The sequence below is a fragment of the Sus scrofa genome, chromosome 1 (genome assembly GCF_000003025.6).
Source record: "Sus scrofa isolate TJ Tabasco breed Duroc chromosome 1, Sscrofa11.1, whole genome shotgun sequence".
Classification (NCBI taxonomy): domain Eukaryota; kingdom Metazoa; phylum Chordata; class Mammalia; order Artiodactyla; family Suidae; genus Sus; species Sus scrofa.
In genome coordinates this window covers 213,876,615-213,891,924 of record NC_010443.5, presented here as the reverse complement: position 1 = coordinate 213,891,924, position 15,310 = coordinate 213,876,615, and the positions used below count along the sequence as shown (strand labels likewise).

Genomic DNA, 15,310 nt, shown 5'->3' with positions numbered 1-15,310 from the left:
TTAATAGGGTACATATTGGTGACAGTAACCTCACAGAGGTGTCCTTATAAGATGTAAAACTTTAAAATTGTGGCAATTTTAAGGGAGTGGTACCTTAGCGATTACTTAGCCTAGCATTTTCACTTTATACAAGAAGGCTCTGAAGTCTAGGAAAGTTAAGTGACTTGTATATTTTAGCCCTTCTAGTAAATAACAAAATCTTAAGTAGTTTAAATATCTTTGGACATTTTATTTTGAGAATGGAAGTTATGATCTTCTAAAGCAAGGGCAAGGTTTCCAGGAGCTAACAGGGCCAGCTCAGTTAGGTAAATGATTGAAGATAACCAAGTACTGAATAGTGAACACATTCACAAGAAACAGTTTCCCAATTTCTGTGCAACAAGGAGCCTCCTAGGGCTGTCTTTCATTTTTCTACTTTAAGTGAAGTCTCAGGAAAGAGAAATATTTCTCTATTTTAGGAAAAACAATGAGAAGCTTGAATGGCAACTAACATTCTTTCTCAATGTCAGGTACATCCTTAGGGGTAGGTATAGACACCGCAGATTTCTAGAAGGGAGAAACCTCTAGCAGAGACCTTCCAAGTGGTGTTACAAAGCCAAGAGGGTGAGAGTTTTCAGGCTTTCAATAGCAACTGAAAACCCAGATAATTATGTGACTTTCCTTTGTTTTCACTATTGACTCAAAGTTTAATTGAAATCCAGTGGGGGTCAAAGAAAAGACCATTGCAGGCTACATATGGCTGACTTAGAGAGTCAACTCTGTTTTAAAAGAAAAAAATGATCCTTTGGTATGTGGTTTAAATTCAAAGAAGGTTGAGAGTGACAGGCAGCATGCTTGTGTCCATAGGCCACTGGGCTGGACACTGAGCATTGAGCGTGGATAGGACGACGTGTAGTTCTCATGTGATTCACCCTTTGTGGTTTCAGCTATCTTCCCTTTCCCTCTCGTATTAATTCCACCAGTTAGGAAAGTGAAGCTCAGAGTGGGAAAATGATGTGATCAAGATCATCGTTGTCATTAAAACTATGGCTATGTGGGAGATTTGATGCCAGACCTTGTCATTTCGCATTTAAGGAACTTATCATATCATACTGTCCCTAAAATTGTTTGAACACTCCTGGCACGGTAGTGCCAAGTACCTGAATATGAGCCTGTGAAACTGGGCATATTTTGTAGTAACAAGGTATCATAAACTACCCTCAATGTGTTAGTAATGTACTAGCTTCATTTAGAAGGTCTGTCTCTCGGTGGTGGGGAACTGGTAAAGGGCACTCATACAAACACCTATATTTTTTAGTTACTTCTTATTAAAACATTGTGAACTTCTATGAAATATTTTTCAGTGTATATACATCTCCAGTTTATGTTATAGTGTTATTTGGCAGCAAAATTAAAAAAAAAAAAACCTCCATAATTTACCATGTTTTTGCTTTTGAAATGTTATATTTTACTAAGGTAGTAATCTAACAAACACCACGTTTCAAATAATATTTTATTTATAAAGAAATATTGATCAAATACTTGCTTTATTTTTTAATCTTGGATAACATGCCAATAGGCACTTTAAAACTTTATAACAATTTTGTTAAGTAGAGGTTTTGAGGTCTCAAGTAGTGGTGGAACATCTTTTAGATGATTTTTGCTGTTAATATGTATGTGTGATAATGCAATAATATTCTCTTTATGATTTTCTTTTCTGACAAATTAAGGCTCGAGAACAGATTATGGTCATGGAATAGGGGGAAACTAATTTGTTCATCAAATCAGAAGTATATGTTCCTGACTTAATAAGTCATAGAAAATTTAGTTCATAAAATCTTTGTGAACTTTTAACATAATTTATGTGCTACTTAGAGTAATCTGAATATCTACAAATACTCGGTGTTGGCACTTTGCCTCATAAATGGATGGTGAATTAGAGATAAAAGAGAACATGGATTTATTAGTTACAATTGTATCTTGGTAAAACAACAACAATAGCTTGACTTAACACATGACTAGGATCATCTAGTTTTTAATAGCATCATTAAAATTAATTTTTATGTAAGATTTCTCAAAATGCAGAATTTAAAAAGATCATGTTTCTTTATATCAGAAATTTACCATTTTGATTCAATGAACCAATGTTTCTGAAATATAACAAAAATTTCCTACAGTGCAAAATAAATTATGAAATAAATATGAATATAAGGATCCATATATATAAATGGATCTGGTTAGCATTAATCTAACTAATTCTACTAATGCACCAGAAGAGTTGCCTCAAGACCTTGAAAAACTCATTCAGTTGCTATGCAGACATTTCTGCTGCTGATACTGCTATTTCTGATACGTTAACTTTTTATGAGTTTGTTTTTGTTTTTCACAGCCCATCAATCACCTACCATCCATGTTTGCTTTAGGGCAAAACATATTAAGGTCATCCACGAAATGAAAATGAGGCTCTTATGCTGTAACATCTGATCATCAATTTTTAAATCTCTTTTCCTAAAAGGTGCACGTACAAACATTAGAGGGCTTTTTTTGGTTTGAAAGTTAGGGGGCTTTGGTGGGAGAAGGGAGGATTCTGAGTAAGGGCTACAGTTACTGGAAGAAAGAATGTTGCAGGAAAATGTTCTAATGGAAACTGAAAAACCAACCAAAGCAGGTTGGTCTAGAGGGAGAAGCTTGCAGGCAAGGAGGAAGGTGGTGACTGGTGTACCATATAATGCTATTAGTTGCATGTTTCTTTACACCTTTTTTAAAAATACATACTGGAAAGCTTATTTTTATAAGATGCTATACTTTTAAATTTGCTTTGTTAGGAAAAGTAGAACTAGAAACACACATCAGCCATTTATTTGGTTTTCTTATAAATCACCATCTTTTGACAATATTATATTTATCTTAGTCATTTTGTCCAATTCTAGAAGCCATAGCTCAGAGGGGATACTCTGTACATAAAGGCTTTTTATAATATTTCAAAAATACCTATAATTGGAAATCTATGTACCTACCCGAGGGTTCTGCAATCACACTTCCCAGTGTCTATCATTCAGAAATAGCAACAATGATATGAAAAATCTGGGTTCAGTATTGCTCATTACAGTATTATTTGTAAGGGCAAAACACTGGTGATAACTTAGTCTCCACTAATAAGGACTGAGATAATATAATATGTGATGTCTGTAGAAAAGAATTATCACATCAATGCTACCAGCTGTTAAAAAGGAGAGAACACATAACACACTAATGTGGTTCTATATAATTTTTTTATAGTTAAATGTTAAAACAAGAAATTTCATGTATATTCACCTATCTATACACCTGTTATAGATATTATCATTTAAAGAACTATATATACATATAAAAAAGTCTGGAAGGATATACTTGGATCTCTATAAGATAGATGTTTCTGAGGGTCAAACTGAAGTAGTTTTTGGAGATCATTTATTTCTTAAACATATCAAAAGAAGAAAAATAAGTGGTAAGATGAGTAATTTTTCTAAAAGTGTTATTTTTGCCTTTTATAACTTACGGAAGTTTTCAAATACACAGAATTTAAATTACATAACCCACACCTCTATTCCCATAGTTTAGTAAGTTTATTCTCAATTTAAAAATTCCTCAGTAAACATGTACTACTTTAAGAAATATTGGTCGGGAGAATTATAAAATGACTTGGAATGTTTCTTAAAAGAAAGAGAAGAAAAGCTTTCCTCCCAACCTTGGCTAATGAACACATTTACTTTCGTTTAACATGTAACTCATCCACCAGCCATCCTAATACATACCCAGTTACTGCTATCTACAAAGATGTGTAAGGCTTAATAGAGCTTTCATTAAAACTACCTTTTATAAGTGAATATTTCTTCCCTTCCTCCACAGATCTTAAAGACTTATAAAAATTGACCAATAGTTAATTCTACTCTTTTATACCCTCCTCTCTCATTTACTTATTTTGTACATTTTATTCCATCATTCACTTGAGGGGTTAAGTTTCACCTCAGCTAAATGATCCCTTCTTAAATACCTAGGTCTCTATTTCACACTTCTAAGTCACTGGTTACACAAGCAATTTTACTTCAGTTGACATGTTCCACACCAGATCTGACTGCCCTGTACACCAATAACTGCTGACTTGCTATGTTGTAAACCGCACTCTCCTAAGAGATGAGGTAGTTCAGGTTCTCACTTGGCTGTATGTTGCCACCTGAAACTTAATGACATAAATATACTGGTGGAAAATATCTACAAGCAGAGGTACTTGCTCTTAATTGGGAAAGAATGAGCTTTCCTTCCTTATCCTGTTTACATGCTTGAATACAGTGTTTCACAGAGAGAAAGCCTTGATCATCACCCTGGGTTTGCCAAGTGAACTAAAGCAATGTCCCTCTCTATATCCCATCGCATGACAACGATGGTTACTGTGAAACCCATGGATTTCTCTGTCTTTACTTTGTGCCTTAGCTTAGTGGCAGGGGACAGAATTCTGACCTATTCCTTTTCCTGACTCACAGGTGTGTTTGTGGTACTGCAATTAAAGAATTCTGTGAAGTATGTAAATGTCAGAATACTGAATGTATATGAAATTTAGAATGTATGTTTCATTATCATTTGAATATGAGGCAGATTTTGGGGGGGAAAAAGTCTGACTCCTTAAACCTAGACTCTAACAGGAGAGTAAATAGATTTTTCATTCGAAAGATGATTTTTTTTTCATTTTTATTATTTTTAGAAACTATATTGGAGGAGTTCCCATCGTGGCTCAGCAGTTAGCGAACCTGACTGGCATCCATGAGGATGTGGGTTTGATCCCTGGCCTTGCTCAGTGGGTTAAGGATCCAGTGTTGCCTTGAGCTGTGGTGTAGGTCACAGATGCAGCTCAGATCCCATGTTGCTGTGGCTATGGTGTAGGCCGGCAGCGGCAGTTCTGATTGGACCCCTAGCCTGGGAACCTCCATGAGCCGAGGGTGCGGCCCTAAAAAGAAAAAAGACAAATGACAAAAACAAAAAAACAAAACAAAACACCTATATTGGAGTATAGTTGCTTACAATATTGGGTTAATTTCAGGTGTATAGCAAAGAGAATCAATCTATCTTTTCATTCTTTTTCAGGTTATTTTTCTGTACAGACCGTCACAGACTATTGAGTAGATTTCCCTGTGCTAGATAGTAGGTACCTGATACTTACATAATTTTGTATATAGCAGTGTGTACATGCCAATCCCATGCCAGTCATGTTTCCCCTTTGGTAACCATAAATTTGGTTTGTAATCTTTGAGTCTCTTTCTGTTTTGTGAATAAGTTCTTTTGTAACATTTTGTATTAGATTCCACATACTAGTGATCTCATATGATAACTGTCTTTCTCTGTCTAACTTCGTTTAATACGACAATCTCTAGGTCCATCCATATTGTTACAAACGACATTATTTCATTCTTTTTTATAGCCAAATAATACCTCATTGTATTTATGTACCATATCTTCTTTATCCAGTCATCTCCTGATGGACATTTAAGTAGCTTTCATGTCTTGGCTGTTGTGAATAATGCTGCAGTAAATATTGGGGTGCATGTATCTTTTGGAATTATGGTTTTCTCTGGATAAATGCCCAGAAGTGGGATTGCTGGATCACATGGTAGGTCCACATTTAGTTTCTGAAGGAATCTCCAATTTGTTTTCCATAGTGGTGGTGGCAGCAGTTTACATTTCTACCAACAGCATAGGAGGGTTCTCTTTTCTGCACACTCTCTCCAGCATTTATTGTTTGTAGACTTTCTGATGATGGCCATTCTGATGGGTATGAGGTGATAGATAGCTCAGTGTAGTTTTGATTTTCATTTCTCTATAATTAGTGATGTTGAACATCTTTTTATGCGATTTTTCGCCCTCTGTCTTCTTTGAAGAAATGTTGATTTAGATCTTTTGGTCATATTTTGATTGTTTTTTTTTTTTTTTCTATAAAACTAGATGCAATGTTGGCATATTTTGGAGATTAATTCCTTGTTAGTCACTTCATTTGTAAAGATTTTCTCCGATTCTCTGGTTTATCTTTTTATTTATTTTTTTATGGTTTCCTTTGCTGTGTAAATGCTTTTAATTTTAAGTAGGTCCCATTTGTTTGTTTTTATTTTCATTACTCTGGGAAGTGGGTCCAAAAAAATATTGATGTGATTTATGTCAAAGTGTTTTCTGCCTATACATTTTCCTATAAATAAGAGTTTTATAGTATTTGGCCTTACATTAAGGTCTTTAGTTCATTGTGAATTTATTTTTATTCTTGGTGTTAGAGAGTGTTCTAATTTCATTCTTTTTTTTAGGGCTGTACCCATGGCATATGGAAGTTCCTAGGCTAGGGGTTGAATCAGAGCTACAACTGCCAGCCTATGCCACAGACACATCAATGCTGGATTTGAGCCGCATCTGTTCAAGGCAATGCCAGACCCTTAACCCACTGAGCAAGGCCAGGGATCAAACCTGCAACCTCATGGTTACTAGTTGGATTCGTTTCTGCCGCGCCACAACAGGAACTCCCTAATTTCATTCTTCTACATGTAGCCGCCCAGTATTCCCAGCACCACTTATTGAAGAGGCTCTTTTTTCTGCATTATATATTCAGAATCAAACCTGCAACCTCATGGTTACTAATTTCATTCAGGATCAAACCTGCAACCTCATGGTTACTAGTTGGATTCGTTTCTGCTGCACCACAACAGGAACTCCCTAATTTCATTCTTCTACATGTAGCTGCCCAGTATTCCCAGCACCACTTATTGAAGAGGCTCTTTTTTCTGCATTATATATTCCTGCCTCCTTTATTGTAGATTAATTGACCATGGGTATGTGGCTTTATTTCTGGACTTTCTATTCTGTTCTTCTGATCTTTATTTCTGTCTTTGTGTCAGTACCATATTGTTTTGATCAATACAGCTTTGTAGTATAGTCTGAAGTCAGGGAGCCTGATTCCTCCAGCTCTATTTTTCTTTCTCAAGATTCGTCTGGCTATTTGGGGTTTTTGTTTTTCCATACACATTTAAAAAAAATTGTGCTAGTTCTGTGAGAAATGCCACTGGTAATTTGATAGGGATTGCACTGAATCTGTAGATTGCCTTGGGGTAGTATAATAATTTTGACAATTTTGATTTTTTTTTCAATCCAAGAGTATGGTATTTCTTTTCATCTGTTTGTAGCATCTTTGATTTCCTTCATCAGTGTCTTATAGCATTCAGAGTATAGGTCTTTTGCCTCCTTAGGTAGGGTTATTGCTAGGATTTTTTTCTCGTTGATGTGATGGGAAATGGAACTGTTTCCTTAATTTCTCTCTCTGATCTTTCATGTTAGTGTATATGAATGCAAGAGACTCCTGTGTATTAATTCCGTAATCTGAAAATTTATCAAGTTGATTGTTAAGGTCTGGCAGTTTTCTACTAGCATCTTCAGGATTTTTTATGTACAGCATCATGTCATGTGCAAACAATGACAGTTTCACTTATTTTCCAATTTAGATTTATTTCTTCTTCTACTCTGATTGCTGTGGCTAGGACTTCCAAAGTTATGTTGACTAGAAGTGGCAAGAGTGGACATCTTTATTTTTTTCCTAGTCAGAGCAGAAATGCATTTAGCTTTTCACCCTTGAGAATGACGTTAGCTAGGGGTTGTCATATATGGTTTTTATTATGTTGAGGTAGGTCCTCTCTGTGCCCATGTTCTACAGAGTTTCTTTCTGAATCTATTGAAATGAGAATATGGTTTTTATTCTTCACTTTGTTAATGTGGTGAATCACATACCTGATTTGTAGATACTGAATAATTCTTGCATCACTGGGATAAATCTCACTTGATCATGGTGTATGATCTTTTTCAAGTATTGTTGATTTGGTTTACTAATATTTTGTTGATGATTTTGCCTTCTATATTCATCAGGATATCGGTTTATAAGTTTCTTTATTTGTTGTGTCTTTGGTTTTGGTGTCAGAGTGAGGGTGGCCTCGCTTAATGAGCTTGGGAGTATTCCTTCCTCTCTGATTTCCTGGCAGAGTATCAGAAAGATAGGTGTTAACTCTTCTCTAAATGTTTGATAGAATTCACCTGTAAAGCCATTTGGTCCTACACTTTTGTTTTTGTGGAAGCTTTTCAATAACACTGTCAATTTCAATAGTTGTAATTTGTCTATTCACATTTTCTATTTCTTCCTGATTCAATCTTGGAAGGTTGTTCCTTTCTAACAATTTTTCCATTTCTTCTAGGCTATTTTATTGGCATATAGTAGCTTGAAGTAGTCTCTTATTAGTCTTTGTATTTCACTGGTGTCCACTGTAATTTCTCCTTTTTCATTTCTAATTTTATTGATTTGAGCCCTCTCTCTGTGTGTGTGTGTGCGCGTGTGTGTGATGAATCTGGCTAAAGGCTTTTAAATTATGTTTATCTTTTCAAAGAACAAGCTTTTAGTTTCATTGGTCTTTTCTACTGTTTTCTTCATCTCTATCTCATGTATTTCTGCTCTGATCTTTATGATTTCTCCTACTAACTTTGGATTTTGTTTGTTCTTCTTTCTCTTGTTGCTTTATGTATAAGGTTAGATTGTTTACTTGGGAATTTTCTTGTTTCCTGAGGTGAGATTGGCTTGCTATCATCTTCCCTCTGAGGACTACTTTTGCTGCATCCTATAGGTTTTGGATCATTGTCTCTTTGTTGTCATTTGTCGCTAGGCCTTTTTTAATTTTCTCAGTGATCCGTTGGTTGTTTAGTTGCACATTTTTAGCATCCATGTGTTTGTTTTTTGCATATTTTTTTCTTGTGGTTGATTTCTCAAAGTTTTGTGGTCAGAAAAAATGCTTCATATGATTTAAATTTTCTTACATTTGCTGGTGCTTTATTTATGGCCCAATATGTGATCTATCCTAGAGAATGTTTCATAGGCATTTCAGAAGAAAGCATATTCTTCTGGTTTCAGATGAAATATTCTATAAGTATCAATTAAGTCTATTTAATGCCTGTATTTCTGTGTTGATTTTCTGTCTGATGAATGGTCCGTTGCTGAAAGTGGGGTGTTAAAGTCCCCTACTATTATTGTGTTATTGTTGATTTCTCCTTTTATGACTGTTAGCAGTTACCTTTTATATCGAGGTGTTTCTGTGTTGGGTGGATACACGCACACACAACTGTTACAGCTTTTTCTTGGATTAGTCTGTTAATCATTAGCCTATTTTGTCTTATATGAGTATTGGTACTCCAGCTTTTTTTGATTTCCATTTTCAGAGAGTATCTTTTTCTATTCCCTCACTTTTAGTCTGACAGTGCTCCCAGATCTGAAGTGGGTCTATGTCTTTTGGCTGGAATATAGCATATTTACATTCAAAGTAATTACATAAGATGATTAATAAATTTTTAAATTATTTTTAAGTGTAGTTCATTTACAATGTTGTGTTAATTTTTGCTGTAGAGCAAAGTTGACTGTTTATATATATGTAGATATATATTTTTTCTTTTATATTCCTTTCTATCATAGTTTATCTCAGGATATTGAATAGAGACTCCTGTGCTATACATTAGAACCTTTTTGTTTAACCCTTCTATATGTAATAGTTTGCATTTACTAACCCCAAACTCCTCCTCTATCCTTCCCCACTACCCTTTGGCAACCTCAAGTATGCTCTCTGTGTCCATGTATCTATTTGTTTCATAGATAAGTTCATTTGTGCCACATTTTAGATTCCATACATAAGTGATATCATTTGGTGTTTGTCTTTCTCTGACTTACTTCACTTAGTATGATAATCTCTAGTTGCATCCATGTTACTGCAAATTGCATTATTTTGTTCTTTTTATGACTGAGTAGTATTCCATTGTATATATGTACCACATCTTCTTAATCCATTCCTCTGTTAATGGACATTTGTTTCCATGTTTTGGCTATTGAGAATAGTGCTGCTATGAGTATAGGGGTTCATAAGTATTTTTCAATTATAGTTTTATCTGGATATGTGCCCAGGAGTGGGATTGCTGTGTCATATGGTAATCCTACTTTTAACTGTTTTGGCAGTCTCCATATTGTTTTATGTACCACTATGTTTGTACACAGTGGCTATACCAACGTAAATTCTCACCAACAGTGTAGCAGGGTTCCCTTTTCTCCATACCCTCTCCAGCATTTATTATTTGTATACTTTTTAATGATGGCAATTCTGGTGTGAGATAGAATCTCATTGTAGTTTAGATTTGCACTTCTCTAATAATTAATAATGTTGAGCATACAAGATGACTTTTTAATGGCCACACTCACAGCAAAAGGAAGTTTCCAGGCCAGAAACTGAATCTGGGCCATAGCTGTGACATATGCCCAAAGTGTAGCAACGCTGGATCTTTTAACCCACTGCACTGAGCCAAAGATTGAACACATATATCCACAGCAACCGAAGCTACTACAGTTGTATTCTTAATCCATTGCACCATAGTGAGAAATCCAAGATGATGTTTTTTAAAGGAAAGAAGGACTAACTAGAGTTCCTGTCATGGCTCAGCAGTTAGCAAACTCGACTAGCATCCATGAGGATGTGGGTTCAATTCTTGGCCTCACTCAGTGGGTTAAGAATCTGGCATTGCCGTGAGCTGTGGCGTAGGTCACAGATGCCACTCAGATCCTGTGTTTCTGTGGCTGTGGTGTAGGCCAGTGGCTACAGTTCTGATTGGACCCCCTAGCCTGGGAACCTCCATATGACAAAGGTGTGGCCCTAAAAAGAAAAAAAAACAAAAAAAAAACAAAAAAAGAAAATAGGACTAAGAATCAGTGAACTAAGCAGTCTGCTTCCTTTCGCTTCCAAAAGACCTACTGAATTTCATATGGTAATGTTAGTTTTACATTTTATCATCCATGACAGACCCATCAGAAGTGGACATCAATACACTTTCATGAACAAGTTTTGTGTTAAGGGTTGGTTATATAAATCATAGGTTTCTGATTTCATTGAAAATAATGGATTGCTAATCCCCTACTTATGTATGCTGTTAATAAACACTGTCAAATTGTATAATGGTTGTAGATAATTATATACACAAAGGTATCATGTATATAAAAACACATTTCAGAAAGTGAAAGTGCATGGTTAATATCTAAAAAACAAAATTAATAAAAATCATTTCTTGTGTAACACCTAAGAAAGGTGTTTTAGAATAAAAAGATCATTTTATTTTATCATCCAGGAAAGCCTTTGATTATTTGTGAATCAATGAGGAGGAAAAGCACAATAAGGTTACTTGGTTAACAATCTATAACTTCTTCTGCTCCTATCCTATTGGCAAGGATTAAGGTAATTCATTGCCATTGGCTGGAATCTATATTAGCTGAATCAAATTAACATTCTATGAGTTTCACATTAACAGCTGCATCTATGTTCTTCATAAACTGGTCAAATTTTCAGGACAGCAAGCTACATCATAGAGCTTGGGAGGCACTTAGACTTTTTCAACAAATCAAGCGTAAGAAGACTGCTTACCTGAGCTGAAAAGCACAGCATATATTGCTGTCTCAGTGAACATGTGTGCTAGGATCTTGGGACAATTTCTCCTGTTTTATTCTCTTCCTCTACTCAAATGAGCTCTTCTTTTTATACTCAGTTCACTTTATTCCATTATTCATTTGAGGTGATGTCTAATCTTAGTTAAATGATACCTTCTTACCTATGTAAGCCCCCATTTTAATTTGGTAAAGCCATTGGTGATAAAATATCATTTCATTTGTAGTCTTCATTCTCTTTTCCAGTGACTTAGATGGAATTTAGCACATTCTCTGCATAAATGGGTCTAATATTCTCACATATATTGGGAAAATTTGATTCTTAATAGAATTCTTGGATTTTGCCATATTTGCACAACTACCCATAAAACTGAGAAAAATTTGAACATGGATATGTCTGGAAGGAATTTATATTTTCTTGCTTGTACGTACCAGCACTCTGCTAACAATGCTTTCTATACAATTACCATTCACATGTTTATGCCTTGAAACTTTCTCTGTTGGTGCTAGAGGTAGTGGGGTATAGCCTTCCCATTGGCTGTCTTGTTTTAGGGTGACCTTTGCCTTTGCACTCAACCCTATACTACTGTCTCTACTAGGAGGCCAAGGTTGTTTTCAACAAATTCCCTTTACTTAGAAGCCAAAGGAGGCGGGTGTAGTGCCAAGTAGTAAAGCACTGAGAAATAGAATTATTTTCTCCATTTCTACAATGTGCTGCTCTTGTAAAATGTGATAGCGCCACATATGCGAGGAATCATGTAGCAGATAATTTCTTGGGCTTTCAGCACCTCTGCACATTGTTCAGCCAAAGTGAAAAAGCACATAAAGTTTGGGGTCCATTATTAAGAAGATGTTTATAGCCTGAAGTAGTCAATAGTACACTACTATTTCAAAAAAAGTGCTGACCTGGGAAGGTTTACTACTCAGTCCATATCAAATTGCCTTATTGGAGCACCAAGAGGGTGATTCAACAGGGAGCATCTTAGGGACTACAGTGATTCTGGAGGTCCGTACACACTTGTTCAGTCATGGTGTACATACCCATAGTCTACTTTTATCAGTCTTTTAAATAAATTTCCATACAGACTTTTGGCCACATGAAAGTTTGGTACTGACAAAGGTATACCTTTGCTTTTTTAAAAAACAAACTCCTCTGAGATAGGATTTTACAAAAAACGACTGACTTCTATGATGACCTGTAGAGGTACATTGAAAATGTCAGGCATTTCTTTTGACTGAATAGTTACTATGACATATCTACATGTAAAAGAATAAATATGCTAAATACAACACACTGTATATTTTCAATTCAAAGCAGTTCATTGCAAATGTGTAGTTTAATAAATCTCTGGTGTACCATATTGTGAGTTAGAATATCCATTTGACACACAAAAAACTTGCCAACAATTTTGGGTACAACACTACAATCAAAATTTAATCAGACTTCTTAGATCAGCTCTTTAACTTTGTCCATTATCATTATGTTTTAAGACAGTGCCACTCAGTTTGATGTTTTTCGCTCTCTCTACCATTCATTATTTGCCATTCATTTGGCATAAACTGGATTTAGGTGAAAGAAAGCAAAACAGAGCTTTGAATTAACAACACTGTACAAAATCCCCCTCAGCAAGAATAATATTTTTTTCCTCTGTTGAAGCACTTAATGTTCTTTAAGAACAAGCATATTTTTCTTATCCTCAGTCACTTTGTGAGACTCCACAGTAAGAAACCTAAATTGTATTGAGATTTACTATAGGTAATATTTAAAAAGATAACATTTTGTACCATTTTATTTCTCTCCCTCCCCCCACTTCATAGTAACACAGACACAAATTATGAGGGAAATGCAGAAAAAAAAATCGTTCCCAATAGGATGAATGAGGTAACATCCATCCCTCCATCCATTTATTCATTCTCGGTATAAAATGAGAAACTGAATTCTTTCCAGACAGGTGTCATTGAAAATAACAAATGGTGCTAAGCTCATAAGAAATGGTAGATATTCTTTTAAGACTAAAGTTTTCCAAAATGTAAAGGAAAATTACTTTTTTTCCTTTCCACCCCACCTCAAGATTTGTACAAAGAATTGTACTTTCCTGAAACTTTCTTTTAAGACACATGTTTTGGCAAGTCTCGATAGTAAAATAAAAGAGGAGGACAAACAATTGTTCAAAATAAAGTGATATATTGACCTCTCAAGGCAATATCAATGGGGCTACAAAACTTTGAGTAAACATTGTGTTATGGACAAGATGAGTCATGCCTCTTACCTGGTGTTTGAAAATTAAGGCGTCTCAGTTCTACTGGGTCTGTTGGATGGTGTGAAGGGACCTCCTTACTGTTTGGTATGCTGCTCTTTCTAGAGTCGGACTCTGCCCTCTTCCTATAGGGAGAGAATAACATTTAAGAATAAGATCACACAAAAAAATGGGAACAGATTAAAAAAGCAAAGAATTATGCTCTTCCCCCAATTTTCAGTTTTAAAACTTTTTGACCTTTGTGACTTTGTTCAGGCTACTTTTTTCTCTCTTGGCCTACAGTATTTCCTCAGGATTGAGATTTTTAAGTGGATGATCTCAGAGTCCTCTTTCAGCTCTACAATTAAATAATTCAGTGACTCTGGCTTTAGGTTAAGGAAGTTTTGGTGAGATACCTTTGGAAACTTCTTCAGCTTTTCTCTCTTATGCACTAGTTATATTTGTGAGGAACAGAAGAGAGTAACCCTAGTAACCAATGCTAAAATTGTGGTTGCCATGGGAAAAAAAAAAAAAACAACAACAACTCAGAAACTACTGGCCCTCAGGCTGAACAGCTAAATCTTCCCCTTTCAAAGATACATGACTGGTGACTACAAAGTGGACCTGCAATGGATTTTCCTATAAGGTAGATAAATACAGTAAGTACATATCTAAGATTCCAAGTTAGCCTAATACCTTGAAGGAGAATCAGGACAACACAAAATCAGCATCCTCTTTCTCTTTTACCTGTTTCTGGTGTCAAGCTAATTGTGATTAATATTTTCTTAATGAAAGTCAATCACAGAACAGAGAAAAACTAACTTCATTTAGAAGGTAGTCCCACTCTCCTGATGATCATTTAAAGTATATGAAACATTAACAGTGCCTTACCATTAGTAGTTCTTCATACAATTAATTTTATTTTTGTTTTAATTGCTACGTATTAGTTCTATGAAATCTTTGCTTCAGGTGTCATAATATGATGTCAATAAATCTCCATGCAAGAAATGCCATGTTTTTTCGTAAGATTTCATTATCCATTTTTTTTTCTAAATGCAAATAATCACAGAGTGCTACCTAGCTATTTATTAAAGGTTGAATTAGATTAAAAACCCACTTAACAAATAGAGGCCTTTTTAAACAGTGTTTTATTGCAAATCCAGATCCCAGCAATCTCCTGGCTGGAGAAATAATCCTAGCATCTCACCTCTGCTCAAAGCAAAGGCATTCTTATTTGGGGGGAGGGTACAGCAATGTTCAGGACCTTTTTCTCATCTTGATTTGACTGAGTGACAGCTTATTATTAGTGTTGCTGTGGCAATGGGCTCTCATTCAGTGCCACCCAAGTGGCTCCATAGTTAGCCAGAGGGCTCCTGTTAAACAGCCTTTCTCTCCATCCCTGCTCATCTGTATAGAATAAAACCAGTCAGGGGATGAAGGGAAGATTGATGCAAAGGGAAAGTACACTTGATTTGCTCAAGTGCGGTGCCTTCGGCAAAACATCCTTGGTGGAATGAATTTTGGGGGTGAGTTCTGTTCGACAGCTTGCTCTCTCGTAACCTTGGATTAACCTATCTCA

The 15,310-nt window shown here is 35.5% G+C and overlaps 1 protein-coding gene across 14 annotated transcripts in view; it reads right to left on the bottom strand.

Moving 5' to 3' along the window:
• PTPRD (protein tyrosine phosphatase, receptor type D) overlaps positions 1-15,310 on the bottom strand; it is a 2,180,605-nt gene that overhangs the window by 121,089 nt on the left and 2,044,206 nt on the right. For all 14 annotated transcript variants that reach the window (XM_021074366.1, XM_021074373.1, XM_021074310.1 and 11 more), the window contains one exon: positions 13,765-13,877. In XM_021074366.1, coding sequence (XP_020930025.1) covers positions 13,765-13,877 — 113 coding nt within the window. The remainder of the gene's footprint in view (positions 1-13,764; positions 13,878-15,310) is intronic.